The sequence below is a fragment of the Aedes albopictus genome, unplaced genomic scaffold, assembly GCF_035046485.1.
Source record: "Aedes albopictus strain Foshan unplaced genomic scaffold, AalbF5 HiC_scaffold_13, whole genome shotgun sequence".
NCBI lineage: Eukaryota > Metazoa > Arthropoda > Insecta > Diptera > Culicidae > Aedes > Aedes albopictus.
In genome coordinates, this window is record NW_026916701.1 from 57,584 (window position 1) to 78,093 (window position 20,510).

Genomic DNA, 20,510 nt, shown 5'->3' on the forward strand with positions numbered 1-20,510 from the left:
TGGAGGAACTTCCGGAGGAATTCCTGGAGGAACTTCCGGAGGAATTCCTGGAGGAACTTCCGGAGGAATTCCTGGAGGAACTTCCGGAGGAATTCCTGGAGGAACTTCCGGAGGAATTCCTGGAGGAACTTCCGGAGGAATTCCTGGAGGAACTTCCGGAGGAATTCCTGGAGGAACTTCCGGAGGAATTCCTGGAGGAACTTCCGGAGGAATTCCTGGAGGAACTTCCGGAGGAATTCCTGGAGGAACTTCCGGAGGAATTCCTGGAGGAACTTCCGGAGGAATTCCTGGAGGAACTTCCGGAGGAATTCCTGGAGGAACTTCCGGAGGAATTCCTGGAGGAACTTCCGGAGGAATTCCTGGAGGAACTTCCGGAGGAATTCCTGGAGGAACTTCCGGAGGAATTCCTGGAGGAACTTCCGGAGGAATTCCTGGAGGAACTTCCGGAGGAATTCCTGGAGGAACTTCCGGAGGAATTCCTGGAGGAACTTCCGGAGGAATTCCTGGAGGAACTTCCGGAGGAATTCCTGGAGGAACTTCCGGAGGAATTCCTGGAGGAACTTCCGGAGGAATTCCTGGAGGAACTTCCGGAGGAATTCCTGGAGGAACTTCCGGAGGAACTTCCGGAGGAATTCCTGGAGGAACTTCCGGAGGAACTTCCGGAGGAATTCCTGGAGGAACTTCCGGAGGAATTCCTGGAGGAACTTCCGGAGGAATTCCTGGAGGAACTTCCGGAGGAATTCCTGGAGGAACTTCCGGAGGAATTCCTGGAGGAACTTCCGGAGGAATTCCTGGAGGAACTTCCGGAGGAATTCCTGGAGGAACTTCCGGAGGAATTCCTGGAGGAACTTCCGGAGGAATTCCTGGAGGAACTTCCGGAGGAATTCCTGGAGGAACTTCCGGAGGAATTCCTGGAGGAACTTCCGGAGGAATTCCTGGAGGAACTTCCGGAGGAATTCCTGGAGGAACTTCCGGAGGAATTCCTGGAGGAACTTCCGGAGGAATTCCTGGAGGAACTTCCGGAGGAATTCCTGGAGGAACTTCCGGAGGAATTCCTGGAGGAACTTCCGGAGGAATTCCTGGAGGAACTTCCGGAGGAATTCCTGGAGGAACTTCCGGAGGAATTCCTGGAGGAACTTCCGGAGGAATTCCTGGAGGAACTTCCGGAGGAATTCCTGGAGGAACTTCCGGAGGAATTCCTGGAGGAACTTCCGGAGGAATTCCTGGAGGAACTTCCGGAGGAATTCCTGGAGGAACTTCCGGAGGAATTCCTGGAGGAACTTCCGGAGGAATTCCTGGAGGAACTTCCGGAGGAATTCCTGGAGGAACTTCCGGAGGAATTCCTGGAGGAACTTCCGGAGGAATTCCTGGAGGAACTTCCGGAGGAATTCCTGGAGGAACTTCCGGAGGAATTCCTGGAGGAACTTCCGGAGGAATTCCTGGAGGAACTTCCGGAGGAATTCCTGGAGGAACTTCCGGAGGAATTCCTGGAGGAACTTCCGGAGGAATTCCTGGAGGAACTTCCGGAGGAATTCCTGGAGGAACTTCCGGAGGAATTCCTGGAGGAACTTCCGGAGGAATTCCTGGAGGAACTTCCGGAGGAATTCCTGGAGGAACTTCCGGAGGAATTCCTGGAGGAACTTCCGGAGGAATTCCTGGAGGAACTTCCGGAGGAATTCCTGGAGGAACTTCCGGAGGAATTCCTGGAGGAACTTCCGGAGGAATTCCTGGAGGAACTTCCGGAGGAATTCCTGGAGGAACTTCCGGAGGAATTCCTGGAGGAACTTCCGGAGGAATTCCTGGAGGAACTTCCGGAGGAATTCCTGGAGGAACTTCCGGAGGAATTCCTGGAGGAACTTCCGGAGGAATTCCTGGAGGAACTTCCGGAGGAATTCCTGGAGGAACTTCCGGAGGAATTCCTGGAGGAACTTCCGGAGGAATTCCTGGAGGAACTTCCGGAGGAATTCCTGGAGGAACTTCCGGAGGAATTCCTGGAGGAACTTCCGGAGGAATTCCTGGAGGAACTTCCGGAGGAATTCCTGGAGGAACTTCCGGAGGAATTCCTGGAGGAACTTCCGGAGGAATTCCTGGAGGAACTTCCGGAGGAATTCCGGAGGAATTCCTGGAGGAACTTCCGGAGGAATTCCTGGAGGAACTTCCGGAGGAATTCCTGGAGGAACTTCCGGAGGAATTCCTGGAGGAACTTCCGGAGGAATTCCTGGAGGAACTTCCGGAGGATTTCCTGGAGGAACTTCCGGAGGATTTCCTGGAGGAACTTCCGGAGGAATTCCTGGAGGAACTTCCGGAGGAATTCCTGGAGGAACTTCCGGAGGAATTCCTGGAGGAACTTCCGGAGGAATTCCTGGAGGAACTTCCGGAGGAATTCCTGGAGGAACTTCCGGAGGAATTCCTGGAGGAACTTCCGGAGGAATTCCTGGAGGAACTTCCGGAGGAATTCCTGGAGGAACTTCCGGAGGAATTCCTGGAGGAACTTCCGGAGGAATTCCTGGAGGAACTTCCGGAGGAATTCCTGGAGGAACTTCCGGAGGAATTCCTGGAGGAACTTCCGGAGGAATTCCTGGAGGAACTTCCGGAGGAATTCCTGGAGGAACTTCCGGAGGAATTCCTGGAGGAACTTCCGGAGGAATTCCTGGAGGAACTTCCGGAGGAATTCCTGGAGGAACTTCCGGAGGAATTCCTGGAGGAACTTCCGGAGGAATTCCTGGAGGAACTTCCGGAGGAATTCCTGGAGGAACTTCCGGAGGAATTCCTGGAGGAACTTCCGGAGGAATTCCTGGAGGAACTTCCGGAGGAATTCCTGGAGGAACTTCCGGAGGAATTCCTGGAGGAACTTCCGGAGGAATTCCTGGAGGAACTTCCGGAGGAATTCCTGGAGGAACTTCCGGAGGAATTCCGGAGGAATTCCTGGAGGAACTTCCGGAGGAATTCCTGGAGGAACTTCCGGAGGAATTCCTGGAGGAACTTCCGGAGGAATTCCTGGAGGAACTTCCGGAGGAATTCCTGGAGGAACTTCCGGAGGAATTCCTGAGGAACTTCCGGAGGAATTCCTGAGGAACTTCCGGAGGAATTCCTGGAGGAACTTCCGTAGGAATTCCTGGAGGAACTTCCGTAGGAATTCCTGGAGGAACTTCCGAAGGAATTCCTGGAGGAACTTCCGAAGGAATTCCTGGAGGAACTTCCGAAGGAATTCCTGGAGGAACTTCCGAAGGAATTCCTTGAGGACTTCCCGGAGGAATTCTTGGAGAATTCCCAGTATAATTCCTCGTAGGAATCTTCGAGGAACTCCTGGAGGAATTACTGGAATAACTACTGGTCTATTTCTAGAATATATGTCGAAGAAGTTCCTAAGGTAATTGTTGAAACGATTCAATGTTTTGCGATTCTCTTCCACTCGGGTACCATGAGCGCCTCATACCCATTTGCTTGTTGCTGTATTCACATAAGCAGATCTGTTGTTTATACGGAACTAATTTAGTTTTCTTCCCGTCGCCATCGGTGCTAAACTAGGCACATTCCATTCGTTGCGGCACATTAGGTCCACATCTTGAACCCTGCTGGGCCCATAATATATTATCATCCCCCGTCGCCATCGTCGTCGTCATCGTTATCCCAAGAGGCCCTCCGTCTTTGGCTTCCAACCAAAGGGGCCATTGTCAAACCAACATACCGGACACAAGGGTGACGCCTAGGGCTGCCGAGTTCAGCGCGTGATTCATTTGGCACGGACCAAGCCACGGGTTGATTTAATCTAATATGTCAGCTCTGATTGGATGCCCCCGACCGGAATGCCGTCTGAAAGTGATCTCTCAACGGGGATCATTAATTTTCTAAGGAATTTGTAGACCACAACAGTTTGGATTCGATTCGCTGTTTCATCTCCAGTACAGATAATTTCTTTGAATTTTCAAGATTGCTGGCAAATATGCTTTACAATGTCACTTTCAAGTTTGAACATTCATAAAGACGGTGATAGTAACTACCACGATATTACACTCTGCCAGTTTAACCAAAAAAATCCCAAACTCTCGTCGTCTAAACTAATCACTCTCAGTGTCCGTCAGAAGTCCAAAATCGGCTCACTGCAGGCTGCAGCTCTCGTGGACTCAACCAGTGGACCACTTAACACTTTTTCTCATTCATATTTTCGTGGCGATCGAATCGCGGCCCCAGGTCAACGACCTCTTATCCAAAACTATCATCGTCGTCGTCATCGACCGCCGCGCGCGTCTTGCCGAAAGCTGCAAAACTCCCTCTTCCCAAATAAGAGGGGGCAGCTCTTATGCACTGCCGTGGCCATCAGCCGTCGTCACTCCCCATAAATATGGTCCGACATCAGGCCCGCCAAACCAGGCAAAAGCGGAGTACTTATCCGATAGGTATGGACAGACAACTACAAAACTGAAGCGCAGTGCAGAGGAGCGGACTTTGAAAAGAGCGAAAAAAGAGGAAGTTCCGGTTATGTTGTGGCTGATTGCGATGGTTATGCTGCATCACATTGCATTATTGGTGGTCGGTTACTTTGGTTTTCTCGTTCAACTAGTATTCAGTGCAATGCATGCGGAAAAAAGTCTAATACGCTGGAACCTCTTTTGTTTCATAGGCTGGGGATGCATATACAAAGGACCCCCATAGCCACAGCTGTTAAGGCTTGGGTATTCAGCATGACTATGATGACATGTCCTAAATGGAGAATAACATACCTCTGGAGCCGACTTTCTGTTGATGAGGGTAACGGGTTTGATTCCTGGTTGTAACTTTTCGTATTGTCAGTTTTCTTAACTTCCTTGGGCTCTTACTCTTCGTGCCTGTCACAATTGTAGGTGCGCTTCAGGGGCATTCCAGATGCATTTTGTAAGGTTTCAGGGGGTTTGAAATTTGTTGTGATTAAAGCCCTTTAAAGGCCTTTCAAGAGGTTTAGGGAGTATTTCAAAGCATCTCAGAGCCTTCCTGAATTGTTCCTAAAACAGCTGAAACAACCCTGAAACCTTCTGATGCTTCTGAAATGCCCCTGAGAACCCCGAAACTGCCCTGTAACCAGCACAGATCTCCTGAGACCTCATGAGACCTGCTGGAAACCCCCAGAGACCACTTGAAAATCCCGTGAAAGCACCATTGGTATCCTCTAAAACCTCCTGAAATGCCACTGAGACCCCCTGGTATCTCCCTTTAACTCACCTGAAACCTCCTGAGGTCCACTGACACACCATCGAGACCTTCTGGTATCTCTTGAAGCCCTTCGAAACGCCCAGATCCCTAAAACAAATGTAAACATAAATCCGTTTTTGATACAAAAAGAAGACCGAATGCAACAATTAGCACAGTAGAGACAACAGCAACAGCCTATTCACTATTGTATGAATTGTATCCCTTTCATCGCCAAGTTCATCGCCTAACCATTAAATATCCAGAGCACCGGTAGGGGGTAAATACCGATGGGTAAATGGCCTACGGTATTCTAAGCCAAAATTAAAGCAATCTTGGAATGCGCTAATATAAAATGCAGACACGCCAATATATGTATCTTTTCCGTCAGCAAGGCGGTTTTGAAAGCTAGAAACATTTTAATTCCCCTTTAATGCACCTGAGACCTTCTAAAATGACCCTGAGACGCCATGAAACGCACCTGAGACTTCCTGAAATCCCTATATCGCCTAAAACTCACCATAAAACGCCCCAAGGCCTCCTGAAATGCCCCTGAGAGCACCTGGTACGTCCTTTTACGCCCTCCCCCCCCCCAGGGACCTTCCGAAACCCCCTCAAGACCCACTGGAACCCCTTGAAACAGCTTGAATCTCATGAACGACCTCCTTAAACGGTTCTCAGACCACCTGAAACCACTCAAACCCCCTGAAACACCTCTGAAATTTCCGTTAAATCCTTTGACGTCTCTTTGAAATATCTTGAAACGACCCGGACACATTTTTCATGTTGTATTTATTCGGGATGCGCATGCGCCATAGGACTTAGCGGGGCCGAAATACTAGTTATGTTTTATTAAAATTTCTAGAAAAATTTGAATCACAGTCACTCTGTGATCGCTAAATAGCACATATTTTCTTTTTCTTCGCACGATTGGTTGACAGCCGCCTTGTTTGAACCGTCGCAGCTTTCGCATGGAGATTTTGAACTGTCGTCGTTCCCATCGCCGTTGTCGTCGTCCGTGAAGATGAGCTGCTCTGCTTGGCTCGTAGCTACGATGTTTGGTCGGGAATCGGTTTCACCTACTGCACGTTTGCCTCTAGCATCAATTGACAGATTTTTGCTTATTGACAGCAATTCAGCCTCGTCGGATATATGTATGTTCGTTTGATGGTAACACTGTTGCTACTACGGCGGAGTACGTCATTTCAGAGGCGTTTGCCGCCAAACGTTTCTGTTGGGGATGCACGTCTTCGTCTGGTTTGGATAGAAGACGGTAGCATTTTCAATGCTTGAACGATGGTATAGGCTGCTGGAGTCTGATTTGCAGCACTCAAACCCCATTGAAGACGCCAGGAAAGTAGTTCTTCCATCGTAACTTATCATGTTAGTCCCGACTGTTACGTGAAGAAAGACACCGCACACATGAACTATCACTACCTCGCTATCCACGTTTAGGGGATCTTAAACGGCTAGCCACCGCACACAAAAGCACGTTAGACATTGTTCGCTTTTCATAACGCAGTGCAGTGTCAGTGTCCTTCAAGTCTATGAGGACACAATTTCGGGAAATGTGTAAGTGAATACTCTTAACATCCGCAAGATCCAGTTTTATTCTATTCTCCATGAAACTTTGAATTTTGTCTATCTCGGGTCGCGCTGAAAGAACGTATTTTTGCGAATACAGTTTATCTTCACCTCGAAAACAATATACGGAACACGGGAGCGAAAGACGAACACCACCGAATGCCATGAGCGGAGGCTGTCCACTGTCGCAGAGTTCTAAGTATCCCATTGTAGGTAATATAAATAAAATTTAATAATATGTTATCATAAAGCCAACATTGAACTGATTATCCAATGTTTCAATAAAAATAGGCATTCTGGTTGATACTGTTGATTTTATCCAAACCAGTCTAAGGCAGATCATGACACCTTTACGTGATAGACTTTCCTTCATCGACATCGATCACCAACCTGTCAAGGCACACTCTGTCTCGCTCGCTCTCTTTCGCACTTTCTTCTCACGCCTGAGGAAAGACCGGTTGCGGGTGCTTAGGCTAGAGACGGAAGAGTCAGTTTCGAGAATAACGTTCTTGATAGTGGACGCGTTTGCAAGTTCGTGCAAGTGGTGTGATTATTAAAACGGCCGACGAAATGGCTTCACCCGACAATGGCGGAGTAAAGGATTCGAAAAACGCTCCCCAGAAGAAGTAAGTTTATTTAACAAGTTCTTATCACAATGATTATTAAACAAAGTCGATAAGTGCTAGTTTTTTTTGTTGTGCAAAAGTTTCGTATAATTATTAAGCGAGTGATTTGTGCGTTCGACTCCGAGAGTCAAAATGGCGTCTATCAGACATTTTTTTTAATTTGTGTTCCCATCATTTTAATGGAATTAATTAAGATCAACAACCGAATTTAAAAAGAAATATAACTTATCGGCTATTTATTTAAACTATTTTTTTCAAAAGTAAATGCATTTCCCATATATGAAAGGTTTTGAGAGATTTGTGAATTCGGCCACGATTTACAAAATGGCGTCCTACATACCGGGGCGTCCATCGTTGATATATTCCTCATCTTCTGGTGTTAAGTGATAAATGGACACAAATGATTATCAAGCTGAATTTGCCGTGAGGTTATGCATATTGTTAAGAACGTTTAATTCTTGTGGATTCGAGGTTTCAAATCCAACTCCCGAGCGAGTTGGTGTGTCTGGCAGAAGACACTTGACCCGGGTGGGCCAAAGCAGTTTGAAATCCAATCTCTGAGCGGATTGGTATGTCTGTCGGTAGACATTTAACCCGGGTGGGTTAACATAGTCGGGATTCCAATCTCTAAGAGGGTTGGTGTGTGATGAGAAGCTTTTGATCCGGATGGGTCGACAGTATTTAAGCCAACCTCCGAGCGGGTTGGCGTGTTTGGCAAAAGACACGTGGCCCGGGTGGGTCAATACAGTTGAAATCCAATCTCTGAGCGGTTTGGTGTGTCTATCGGTAGACACTTGACCCGGGTGGGTCAACTTAGTCTGGAATCCAATCTCTGAGAGGGATGGTTGTGTCTCATTAAAGCAACATGGAAGGCACTTGTCCCGGATGGGTCAACTATCTCAAATTCAACTTCGAGTATGTTGAATAGAGATAGTACTGGTTCTGGAAGGATCTAACACCTGGAAGCAGTTCAAATGTACAGTTGAGTAAGAAAAAACGAAGTGAAATGTTCAGGAGTGAACGACCGAATTTGATTGCCAATGGATCTAACTTGGTTTGAGTATTGTGAGCCTGATAAGCTTACAATTCACACTCAGCCTTACATTAGATTGGCTTCCTTTTCGGTTTCAATATGAACAGTTAAGTAAAAGCGAGTAATATGTTCAGGAGTGAACGACCGAATTTGATTGCCAATGGATCTAACATGGGTTGAGTATTGTGAGCCTGATAAGCTTACAATTCACACTCAGCCTTACATTAGATTGGCTTCCTTTTCGGTTTCAATATGAACAGTTAAGTAAAAGCGAGTAATATGTTCAGGAGTGAACGACTGAATTTGATTGCCAATGGATCTAACTTGGGTTGAGTATTGTGAGCCTGATAAGCTTACAATACACACTCAGCCTTACATTAGATTGGCTTCCTTTTCGGTTTCTAAATGAACAGTTAAGTAAAAGCGAGTAATATGTTCAGGAGTGAACGACCGAATTTGATTGCCAATGGATCTAACATGGGTTGAGTATTGTGAGCCTGATAAGCTTACAATACACACTCAGCCTTACATTAGATTGGCTTCCTTTTCGGTTTCAATATGAACAGTTAAGTAAAAGCGAGTAATATGTTCAGGAGTGAACGACCGAATTTGATTGCCAATGGATCTAACATGGGTTGAGTATTGTGAGCCTGATAAGCTTACAATACACACTCAGCCTTACATTAGATTGGCTTCCTTTTCGGTTTCAATATGAACAGTTAAGTAAAAGCGAGTAATATGTTCAGGAGTGAACGACTGAATTTGATTGCCAATGGATCTAACTTGGGTTGAGTATTGTGAGCCTGATAAGCTTACAATACACACTCAGCCTTACATTAGATTGGCTTCCTTTTCGGTTTCAATATGAACAGTTAAGTAAAAGCGAGTAATATGTTCAGGAGTGAACGACCGAATTTGATTGCCAATGGATCTAACATGGGTTGAGTATTGTGAGCCTGATAAGCTTACAATTCACACTCAGCCTTACATTAGATTGGCTTCCTTTTCGGTTTCAATATGAACAGTTAAGTAAAAGCGAGTAATATGTTCAGGAGTGAACGACCGAATTTGATTGCCAATGGATCTAACATGGGTTGAGTATTGTGAGCCTGATAAGCTTACAATTCACACTCAGCCTTACATTAGATTGGCTTCCTTTTCGGTTTCTAAATGAACAGTTAAGTAAAAGCGAGTAATATGTTCAGGAGTGAACGACCGAATTTGATTGCCAATGGATCTAACATGGGTTGAGTATTGTGAGCCTGATAAGCTTACAATTCACACTCAGCCTTACATTAGATTGGCTTCCTTTTCGGTTTCAATATGAACAGTTAAGTAAAAGCGAGTAATATGTTCAGGAGTGAACGGCTGAATTTGATTGCCAATGGATCTAACTTGGGTTGAGTATTGTGAGCCTGATAAGCTTACAATTCACACTCAGCCTTACATTAGATTGGCTTCCTTTTCGGTTTCTAAATGAACAGTTAAGTAAAAGCGAGTAATATGTTCAGGAGTGAACGACCGAATTTGATTGCCAATGGATCTAACATGGGTTGAGTATTGTGAGCCTGATAAGCTTACAATTCACACTCAGCCTTACATTAGATTGGCTTCCTTTTCGGTTTCTAAATGAACAGTTAAGTAAAAGCGAGTAATATGTTCAGGAGTGAACGACCGAATTTGATTGCCAATGGATCTAACATGGGTTGAGTATTGTGAGCCTGATAAGCTTACAATTCACACTCAGCCTTACATTAGATTGGCTTCCTTTTCGGTTTCAATATGAACAGTTAAGTAAAAGCGAGTAATATGTTCAGGAGTGAACGACCGAATTTGATTGCCAATGGATCTAACATGGGTTGAGTATTGTGAGCCTGATAAGCTTACAATTCACACTCAGCCTTACATTAGATTGGCTTCCTTTTCGGTTTCAATATGAACAGTTAAGTAAAAGCGAGTAATATGTTCAGGAGTGAACGACCGAATTTGATTGCCAATGGATCTAACTTGGGTTGAGTATTGTGAGCCTGATAAGCTTACAATTCACACTCAGCCTTACATTAGATTGGCTTCCTTTTCGGTTTCTAAATGAACAGTTAAGTAAAAGCGAGTAATATGTTCAGGAGTGAACGACCGAATTTGATTGCCAATGGATCTAACATGGGTTGAGTATTGTGAGCCTGATAAGCTTACAATTCACACTCAGCCTTACATTAGATTGGCTTCCTTTTCGGTTTCTAAATAAACAGTTAAGTAAAAGCGAGTAATATGTTCAGGAGTGAACGACCGAATTTGATTGCCAATGGATCTAACTTGGGTTGAGTATTGTGAGCCTGATAAGCTTACAATTCACACTCAGCCTTACATTAGATTGGCTTCCTTTTCGGTTTCTAAATGAACAGTTAAGTAAAAGCGAGTAATATGTTCAGGAGTGAACGACCGAATTTGATTGCCAATGGATCTAACATGGGTTGAGTATTGTGAGCCTGATAAGCTTACAATTCACACTCAGCCTTACATTAGATTGGCTTCCTTTTCGGTTTCAATATGAACAGTTAAGTAAAAGCGAGTACAGCATCCGCTCGATAACTGACTGCTCTTTAACTGGACTGCTTTTTAACTGGGCGCTCGATAACTGGGGCAAAGTCGAGTTAAAAAGCAGTTATCTGTCAAAAATAAGCGAAATATAACCTCACATTTTACAAATCGGTAAACAAAACAAAATATAACAATAGCCTCCGGCTTCGGAAGCTCAGTCCAGTTATCGAGCGGCGCTCGCTTACTGGACTGTCGACAAAGCCCAGTTATCGAGCGGAAGCTGTAATATGTTCAGGAGTGAACGACCGAATTTGATTGCCAATGGATCTAACATGGGTTGAGTATTGTGAGCCTGATAAGCTTACAATACACACTCAGCCTTACATTAGATTGGCTTCCTTTTCGGTTTCAATATGAACAGTTAAGTAAAAGCGAGTAATATGTTCAGGAGTGAACGACTGAATTTGATTGCCAATGGATCTAACTTGGGTTGAGTATTGTGAGCCTGATAAGCTTACAATACACACTCAGCCTTACATTAGATTGGCTTCCTTTTCGGTTTCAATATGAACAGTTAAGTAAAAGCGAGTAATATGTTCAGGAGTGAACGACCGAATTTGATTGCCAATGGATCTAACATGGGTTGAGTATTGTGAGCCTGATAAGCTTACAATTCACACTCAGCCTTACATTAGATTGGCTTCCTTTTCGGTTTCTAAATGAACAGTTAAGTAAAAGCGAGTAATATGTTCAGGAGTGAACGACCGAATTTGATTGCCAATGGATCTAACATGGGTTGAGTATTGTGAGCCTGATAAGCTTACAATTCACACTCAGCCTTACATTAGATTGGCTTCCTTTTCGGTTTCAATATGAACAGTTAAGTAAAAGCGAGTAATATGTTCAGGAGTGAACGGCTGAATTTGATTGCCAATGGATCTAACTTGGGTTGAGTATTGTGAGCCTGATAAGCTTACAATTCACACTCAGCCTTACATTAGATTGGCTTCCTTTTCGGTTTCTAAATGAACAGTTAAGTAAAAGCGAGTAATATGTTCAGGAGTGAACGACCGAATTTGATTGCCAATGGATCTAACATGGGTTGAGTATTGTGAGCCTGATAAGCTTACAATTCACACTCAGCCTTACATTAGATTGGCTTCCTTTTCGGTTTCTAAATGAACAGTTAAGTAAAAGCGAGTAATATGTTCAGGAGTGAACGACCGAATTTGATTGCCAATGGATCTAACATGGGTTGAGTATTGTGAGCCTGATAAGCTTACAATTCACACTCAGCCTTACATTAGATTGGCTTCCTTTTCGGTTTCAATATGAACAGTTAAGTAAAAGCGAGTAATATGTTCAGGAGTGAACGACCGAATTTGATTGCCAATGGATCTAACATGGGTTGAGTATTGTGAGCCTGATAAGCTTACAATTCACACTCAGCCTTACATTAGATTGGCTTCCTTTTCGGTTTCAATATGAACAGTTAAGTAAAAGCGAGTAATATGTTCAGGAGTGAACGACCGAATTTGATTGCCAATGGATCTAACTTGGGTTGAGTATTGTGAGCCTGATAAGCTTACAATTCACACTCAGCCTTACATTAGATTGGCTTCCTTTTCGGTTTCTAAATGAACAGTTAAGTAAAAGCGAGTAATATGTTCAGGAGTGAACGACTGAATTTGATTGCCAATGGATCTAACTTGGGTTGAGTATTGTGAGCCTGATAAGCTTACAATACACACTCATATTGCCAATGGATCTAACTTGGGTTGAGTATTGTGAGCCTGATAAGCTTACAATTCAAACTCAGCCTTACATTAGATTGGCTTCCTTTTCAGTTTCAATATGAACAGTTAAGTAAAAGCGAGTAATATGTTCAGGAGTGAACGACCGAATTTGATTGCCAATGGATCTAACTTGGGTTGAGTATTGTGAGCCTGATAAGCTTACAATTCACACTCAGCCTTATATTAGATTGGCTTCCTTTTTAGTTTCAATATGAACAGTTAAGTAAAAAAAGAGTAATATGTTCAGGAGTGAACGACCGAATTTGATTGCCAATGGATCTAACTTGGGTTGAGTATTGTGAGCCTGAAAAGCCTACAATCCACATTCAGCCTTACATTAGATTGGCTTGCTTTTCGGCCTCTAAATGAACAGTTGAGTAATACTAAATTTAAATAAATATTGATTCAAGGATGATACCATAGTAGTAAATTGTAAATGATGATCAATTTTACCTAAGGATACGTTCAAATCTTTTTTTATAGAAAAATGACGAGGCAAACGGCAAAGGACCCAACTGTGTTGCTGAAGGAGTTGGACGAAGAAAGGAAACGTAATGCGTCCCTGATGATCAAATTGAAAAAAGCCAGGGCCAATAACAAATTACTTGAACAATCCATGGAAGATGGTAGTTTCGTTCGTATGCATTCTACGATGCGAGATGACAGTTCTCAAAATGGCCAACACTCGATGATTATGTCATCGATGAGCAACTTGTCATTCGCTTCTCTACAGGTGCCGGAATGTAAACCGATCGAGGGAGAAGAAGAAATCGATCGCAAGTCTTATGAACAATGGAAACAAACGCTGGAGGCGTCTATGCAGCTGGCCGGCGTTACTGACGAGACAACGAAGATAAATATCTTCCGCATCAAGGCTGGACATAAGCTACTGGACGTTCTGGAAAGTACGGTGTCGAACGCGGAATCTCCGGATATCGTTGTTAATCCGTATTCAAATGCGGTTCATCGTCTAAGCACATTCTATGGTTCCCGCGATTACATGTTTATGCAGCGACAGAAACTACGATCGTTGGCTCAAAAACCAGGAGAGTCGGATGTAAAGTACGTGAAGCGGGTTATCTCGGCTGCCAAGCTCTGTGATTTCGGTGATGCCAACGTTGCAGAGCAGGTGGCTGATACAATTCAGTGTCACGCTCTCAACCGGCAGGTACGCGATGCGGGAAGAAAGATCCTGAGAAAGCGCGGAACCCTAGTTGATCTGCTTGAGAAGGTACGGGCTATCGAGATGGAGAACTTGAACGAAGAAATATTTGCTAAAAGTCACGGACCCGCGCAGGCAAAGATTGCAGCTGTCGCCTACGGGGAACAGAGAGGTTCGCAATCGGTAAACCACCGCTTCGGACCATCAAGTTATCAACAGAATCAACAGCCAAGATTTTTCGGAAACGGAACCGGCGGTCGACGGGGAAGAGGATCCAGTCGCCGCGAATTTATCAGGAGTGCAACGTCTCGTACTGAGTGCTGGCGCTGTTTGAGCAGACAACATCAACCTTCCTCGTGTCATGCGATCGAGAAAGTCTGTCGTAATTGCCAGAAAAAGGGCCATATCGAACGAGCGTGTCATCAGAAACCATTGCTGAAGCAGATCAAACGCCGCAACAGTGACGTGGAAGAGGACCCAACACATGTGAAGAAAATTGCGGTGGTCAAGAAGGACGAGGATGATGGATCTGACGAAACCGTAAGTGTGCCGACACCGGCATAATTTTCTTAATCTTGTTTGTGTTGATATCACTATATTCGTGGTTACGAAGTGATTTTTTATTTGTTAACGGTCACATTCATTTGACCATTTAAATTTGTTCTGCTCTTAGATATGAAAATGAATTCGATTTGGAATAAACAAACTGTTATTTCTAGTTAAATTGATGTCCCTGTATGTATTTTTCATTCTATATGGGTTCCAGGATAATTTGGATTCACATCGAACGGTGGAAGCTCCGATCAAATGTCGAGTAGGTGGAAATATAGACACAGAAAGAACTGAGAATGAATGTGATCCATCCATTTGGTGCTTTGGAAGATTTGCTTGCAACATCAGTAGCAACGGAATGGTTGTGGGACGTGTAGCTGGAGTAGAGGTTCAATTCCTAATTGATTCCGGCGCGGATGTGAACACCGTAAGTGGTGACATATTCCGGAGCCTAATGAACAACGTTGAAGCTAGACCTGGTATGTTGAGTGTTGAAGACGGTACAGACAGGCCACTAAAAGCTTACGCGATGGATCAAGAAATTGAGGTACATGCAACGTTCGTGGCAGAACTTTTCATAAGCAATGATCGCCCCAGAGCAATGGAAAAGTTCTATGTGGTAGAAAACGCACGAGCGTTATTGGGTCGCAGTACAGCTATCCGATACAGCGTTTTGCAAATTGGTCTCGACGTTCCGATACAGACTGGGCAACATTCAAGTTTCCCAGGAGAAATTCTCTCGCTTTCCACTAACACAGAGTTTCCCAAGTTCAATGTGGCTCCAGTAATTCTCAACTATGACAAAAACATGGCACCATCCAGGAGAATTTTTACCAGTATTCCGCCATCGTTCAGATCCGAGACTGTCCGTCGTTTGAATGAGTTGTTAGAATCAGGGATAATCGAACGCGTTACCGAGTCCATGGACAAGTCCTATTGTTCATCGTTGCTAGTGGTCCCCAAGGGGAAGCATGACATCCGGTTAGTGGTAGATTTAAGGGGACCAAATAAGGCAATTATTCGTACTCCGTTCAAAATGCCAACATTAGAGTCCATCATGACGGATCTTCCTGGACGAAAATGGTTCTCAACCTTAGACTTGACGAGCGCGTTCTTCCATGTTGAGCTCGACGAGAATTCCCGGCATTTGACGAATTTTTTTGCCGGAGACGGGATGTACCGCTTTAAGAGGTTGCCATTCGGACTAACAAATGCACCAGACACGTTCCAGGAAATCATGGAAACAGTGGTACTGGCAGGTTGTAAGGGCGTTCGCAATTATCTTGATGATGTCTTGGTATTTGGAGATACTAAAGAAGAGCATGACGAAAATCTCCGAGCCGTTATGGAACGACTTCGCGAACACAACGTTAGCATCAATGAGGAGAAATGTATCTTTGGAGCACAGTCCGTGAAATTCCTTGGATTTCAAGTAGGTGATGATGGAATTCGGGTAGAAGAAGAGAAGCTGAAAGCGATACGGGAATTCCGTAGACCGGAGACCCAGTTAGAGGTTAAGAGTTTCCTAGGACTGATGAACTTTGCAGAGAGGTTCATTCCAGGCAGAGCTGATAAGACTGAAAAGCTTAGAGAGCTAGCCAAATCAGAAACATTCTACTGGGATGCAGAACTGGAACAGGAATTTGAATTCATGAGAGAAAAGGCACTCACCACTATTTCGAAATTAGGATATTTCGACATTCATGATGACACGGAACTTTTTGTTGACGCATCGCCGATAGGACTAGGCGCTGTTCTGGTCCAGTATAGTAAAGAAGGAATACCGCGAATAATTTCTTGTGCCTCGAAGGCGTTGACCGACACGGAACGAAGATATCCTCAAACCCAGAAAGAGGCGCTCGCCATAGTTTGGGGTGTCGAAAGATTCACTTTTTACTTGACCGGAAAAACGTTTGTGATCCGGACTGACTCCGAAGCGAACGAATTCATTTTCGGAGAAGGATTGAAAACAACTAAACGGGCCGTATCTAGAGCAGAATCTTGGGCACTGCGTTTGCAGTCTTATGACTTTACAATGAAAAGGGTCCCGGGTCATCTTAATGTGGCAGATGCTTTATCTCGCCTAATATCGAAAGCTCAAATCGATGAACCATTCGAAGAAGAGGACGAACATAATTTGCTCTATGCGTTGGACATTGGAGGTATGAAAATGACGTGGAAGGATATACAACTGGAATCCGAAGGTGATGAGGAGTTGTTGGATGTTCAAACCTCAATGAAGTCAGGTGTTTGGCCAAAACAACATTCCCGTTATGCGGCACAAGCAAAGGATTTGAGCAGTTTGGGTCCCCTTGTATTCAAAGAGGACAAAGTTGTGCTACCCCGAAAACTTCGAACACTGGCACTAACAGAAGCCCATCAAGGACACTTGGGATGCCCGGCTATGAAAAGAATTCTTCGCGACTATTTTTGGTGGCCAGGACTAAGTGCCGACGTTGAAGAGTTCGTAAAGAATTGCGTGACATGTGTCTCCATTTCGAAAAAGAATCCACCCATCCCTCTATCAAGTCGCCAGCTTCCGGAAGGACCGTGGGAGGTTCTCCAGGTGGATTTCCTCACTATCACTGGCTGTGGATATGGAGAATTTATGGTCCTGGTCGACACTTATTCTCGCTTCATCTCTGTAGTAGAGATGAGACATATTGATGCTAAAACAACTAACGAGGCACTGCAGAAGATCTTCTTTACTTGGGGGCTTCCACTTGTATTACAAAGTGACAACGGCCCACCCTTCCAAAGCAGCGAGTTTGTTGAATTTTGGGAAACAAGAGGCGTGACTGTTAGGAAGTCCATTCCATTGTGCCCCCAGACTAACGGAATGGTAGAACGGCAGAACCAGGGCATATTGAAAGCGTTGACGGCAGCGAAACTAGAGGGTACCAGCTGGAAAAAGGGGCTTCAGGAATACGTACACGTGCACAATACCCTAAAACCACACGCAAGGCTCTGCATCACACCGTTCGAACTATTAGTCGGCTGGAAATATCGAGGATCGTTCCCAGCCCTATGGAACACCAGGCAGGATAAAGTCGACCGGGAAGAAGTTCGCGAAAGAGATTCAACAACGAAATTCCAAAGCAAAATCTATGCTGATACTCGTCGTGGAGCAAGACCATCTGATATCGCGGTGGGAGATGTAGTATTGATGGCGGTGCCCAAGAAGAACAAGACCGATCCAGTGTTCAGCACCGAGCACTATACTGTCTTGTCTAGGGACGGTGCAAAGGTGGTGGTCCGAAGCGACAGAGGAGTACAGTACACTCGCAATGTTCAAGATTTTAAACGATTACCAATAACCGGCGAAGCAGACGACGACGATGAACTTCCAAAGGACGCAGTTCCTTTTCCAACGCAGGATGAAGACAAATCGACTGAGGGCGTGACGGAACTAGTTTCGAATGCGGAAAAGCCGGAACAACGGCCAAAACGTACCATTCGTAGGCCAGAGAGGTTGAAGGATATGTTCATGTACCGCATTTACCAGTAACGGTGAGTTGCTAGCGATGTAATGATAATTTCAAGTAAATGTCCAAAAAAAAATAATAAAATAATTTTAACTTATTTCTCCAAAATTTGGCACAGGTTGCGTTCAACGTGCATCTGCTTTCGTGTCGAAAATGTGCAAATTCGAATATGGTATTAGTATAATCATTCTTCAATAACTCACCTGAGTAGCTGTTGTTCATTTGAAATATCAAACATCCACCGTCTGGCAACGATAAATTCATCACAGAGAACCTTTGTAGGAGGATTTTGCCAATTTTACCATCGATGGAAGTAGCGGTAAAATGTATGATAGGTGGGAGAAATAAACTTTGAACTCATTCGCACAAAGTGATTTCTTTATTTACCATAAATCAGGAAACGTCTTCCCATGGCAGCTCACCTAAAATTCAAGGTAATGTAGGTATTAAAAAAAAATAAATGAAGTAGGTAAATGTTCAAAAAAAAAAACCGGGCCGATGAGGTCGACGTTCCCAACTTGATTCTGAGGCTCCTCGTAAGTGCATCGGTCCCGGCATTGAATGAGTGGGTGATGGCATGTTTCCCTTTCCCATGGACGGTATCGGAGGTCTCGGTACATCGTTCAGCTGCTTCAGCCTGCATCTTCGGTAATGCGACATCCGGAATTCGGGCGTGCAAGCCCATTCTATCCTTGCGTTCAACTTGCCGGATGCAGGTTCGGTCTGGCGGAATAACACAAAATTGATTGCGTTCTCTTTTACGGGAGTTCTCCCGAAAACCGTAGCCGTCCGCTTATGACGTCGCAACTTAACCCGCCATCGATCCACCATTCCTCCATCACAGGCGTTCAGTCGATGGGCCACCGCTGAAACTATTTTATTTTCCTGGTATACTGGCAATGCATTCATCGCATATAATGCGCTCTTTTTCATTGGATTCCACCTACAATTTGGGCATAGTAAAATGTAAAAAAACGCTTGAATTTATTGTCAAAGAACATTTATAACTTACATTTTTTTCGGCTCCAGATTTTCAGCTGAGAAATAATTGCAATATTGCTTCCACCGATGATTCCGCGCAGCCATCTTTACGTTTCGAGCAAATGAGCACAAACCAAAAATGAAAAAAGGAGCGTTCAAAATGTAAAAAACATAATTGTCATTCTAGTACTTCACATTTCTTTGTTCGACTACTGAGAACGGAATCCTGGTACAGCAAACGTTCGATAATACCATAGATGTGAAAAAAAAAGTGTACTAAAAAACAAAAACAGCTGACAAATGCAAGGACAAATGACAAATGTGACAAATAGTAACAAAATAAATGTAAATGAAAAATTCATGCTGTCAGTCATGCTGGCAGTGACTACAATTTACTTTAATGGCAAAGTTGGGTTGAGTACGGCTGCTGTAAAGGGTGAACGAATGGATTAAATAAAAATTATCTTAATTCTACACACCAAGATCGGCTTAGATGTTAATCTATCTATCTATCTATCTATCTATCTATATTCTATATCTATATCTATATATAAAAATGCAGTGGCATACGTGGGACCGCACATAACTTGCGAACGGATGGTCCGATTTTGGTCGTTCAAGTTTTGTTCTGTTAGTTTTCACCCAAGGAAGGTTTATGAAAAAACACGGAAAATTGAGAGTTTTTGAAAATCGGATTTTCATACATTTTGAACGGGGACTTATGGGCTTGGCTAGAGACTTGAAACGTCAAAAAACGCAGTAGGCAAGACAAAGTTTGCCGGGTACAGCTAGTATCATTATAAATATTGAGTTCTCACAGTGCGGGGTCACGAACGCTAATGAAAATCTACTGGTTGAAAATACAGTCGTTTGATATTGCCAGGAACAGCTGATTTTTGTTCAATATTTTCCACCAGTAACTCAAGTAGTAATGCAACGTGTACGTACAGGCAAGCAGTAACCACTATACATTAGAATTCAATGGCTTCCGCAGAAGGGATTTGTTTTTTGTTCTGAAAATCCGCAATAAAGTAATGCTCCAATTTGTAATAACTTTATTTTACATTTATTGCATTTATGTTACAGATTTGAATAATTCAAGAGTAGGGGTGAGAGAAGATGTAGGTAATATAAATAAAATTTAATAATATGTTATCATAAAGCCAACATTGAACTGATTATCCAATGTTTCAATAAAAATAGGCATTCTGGTTGATACTGTTGATTTTATCCAAACCAGTCTAAGGCAGATCATGACACCTTTACGTGATAGACTTTCCTTCATCGACATCGATCACCAACCTGTCAAGGCACACTCTGTCTCGCTCGCTCTCTTTCGCACTTTCTTCTCACGCCTGAGGAAAGACCGGTTGCGGGTGCTTAGGCTAGAGACGGAAGAGTCAGTTTCGAGAATAACGTTCTTGATAGTGGACGCGTTTGCAAGTTCGTGCAAGTGGTGTGATTATTGAAACGGCCGACGAAATGGCTTCACCCGACACCCATTAAACCCCGTACAATTTCCCTGGAACACTCTTAAAACCCTTGAAATCCCCGAGACCCCCTTGAACCATCTGAAACTTCTTAAGGTGC

At 44.2% G+C, this 20,510-nt stretch overlaps 1 protein-coding gene across 1 annotated transcript; it reads left to right on the plus strand.

Moving 5' to 3' along the window:
- Positions 1 to 14,629: 14,629 nt before the first annotated feature.
- LOC134284439 (uncharacterized protein K02A2.6-like) lies at positions 14,630 to 19,467 on the plus strand. Its single transcript, XM_062843278.1, has 2 exons — positions 14,630 to 17,964; positions 18,058 to 19,467. The coding sequence occupies exon 1, from the start codon at positions 14,630 to 14,632 to the stop codon at positions 17,960 to 17,962; it is 3,333 nt and encodes a 1,110-aa protein (XP_062699262.1). The 3' UTR covers positions 17,963 to 17,964; positions 18,058 to 19,467.
- Positions 19,468 to 20,510: the final 1,043 nt, after the last annotated feature.

Excerpts from the sequence above, each read along its gene's own strand:
- LOC134284439 (XM_062843278.1), top strand. The coding sequence starts at position 14,630 with ATGTCCCTGTATGTATTTTTCATTCTATATGGGTTCCAGGATAATTTG.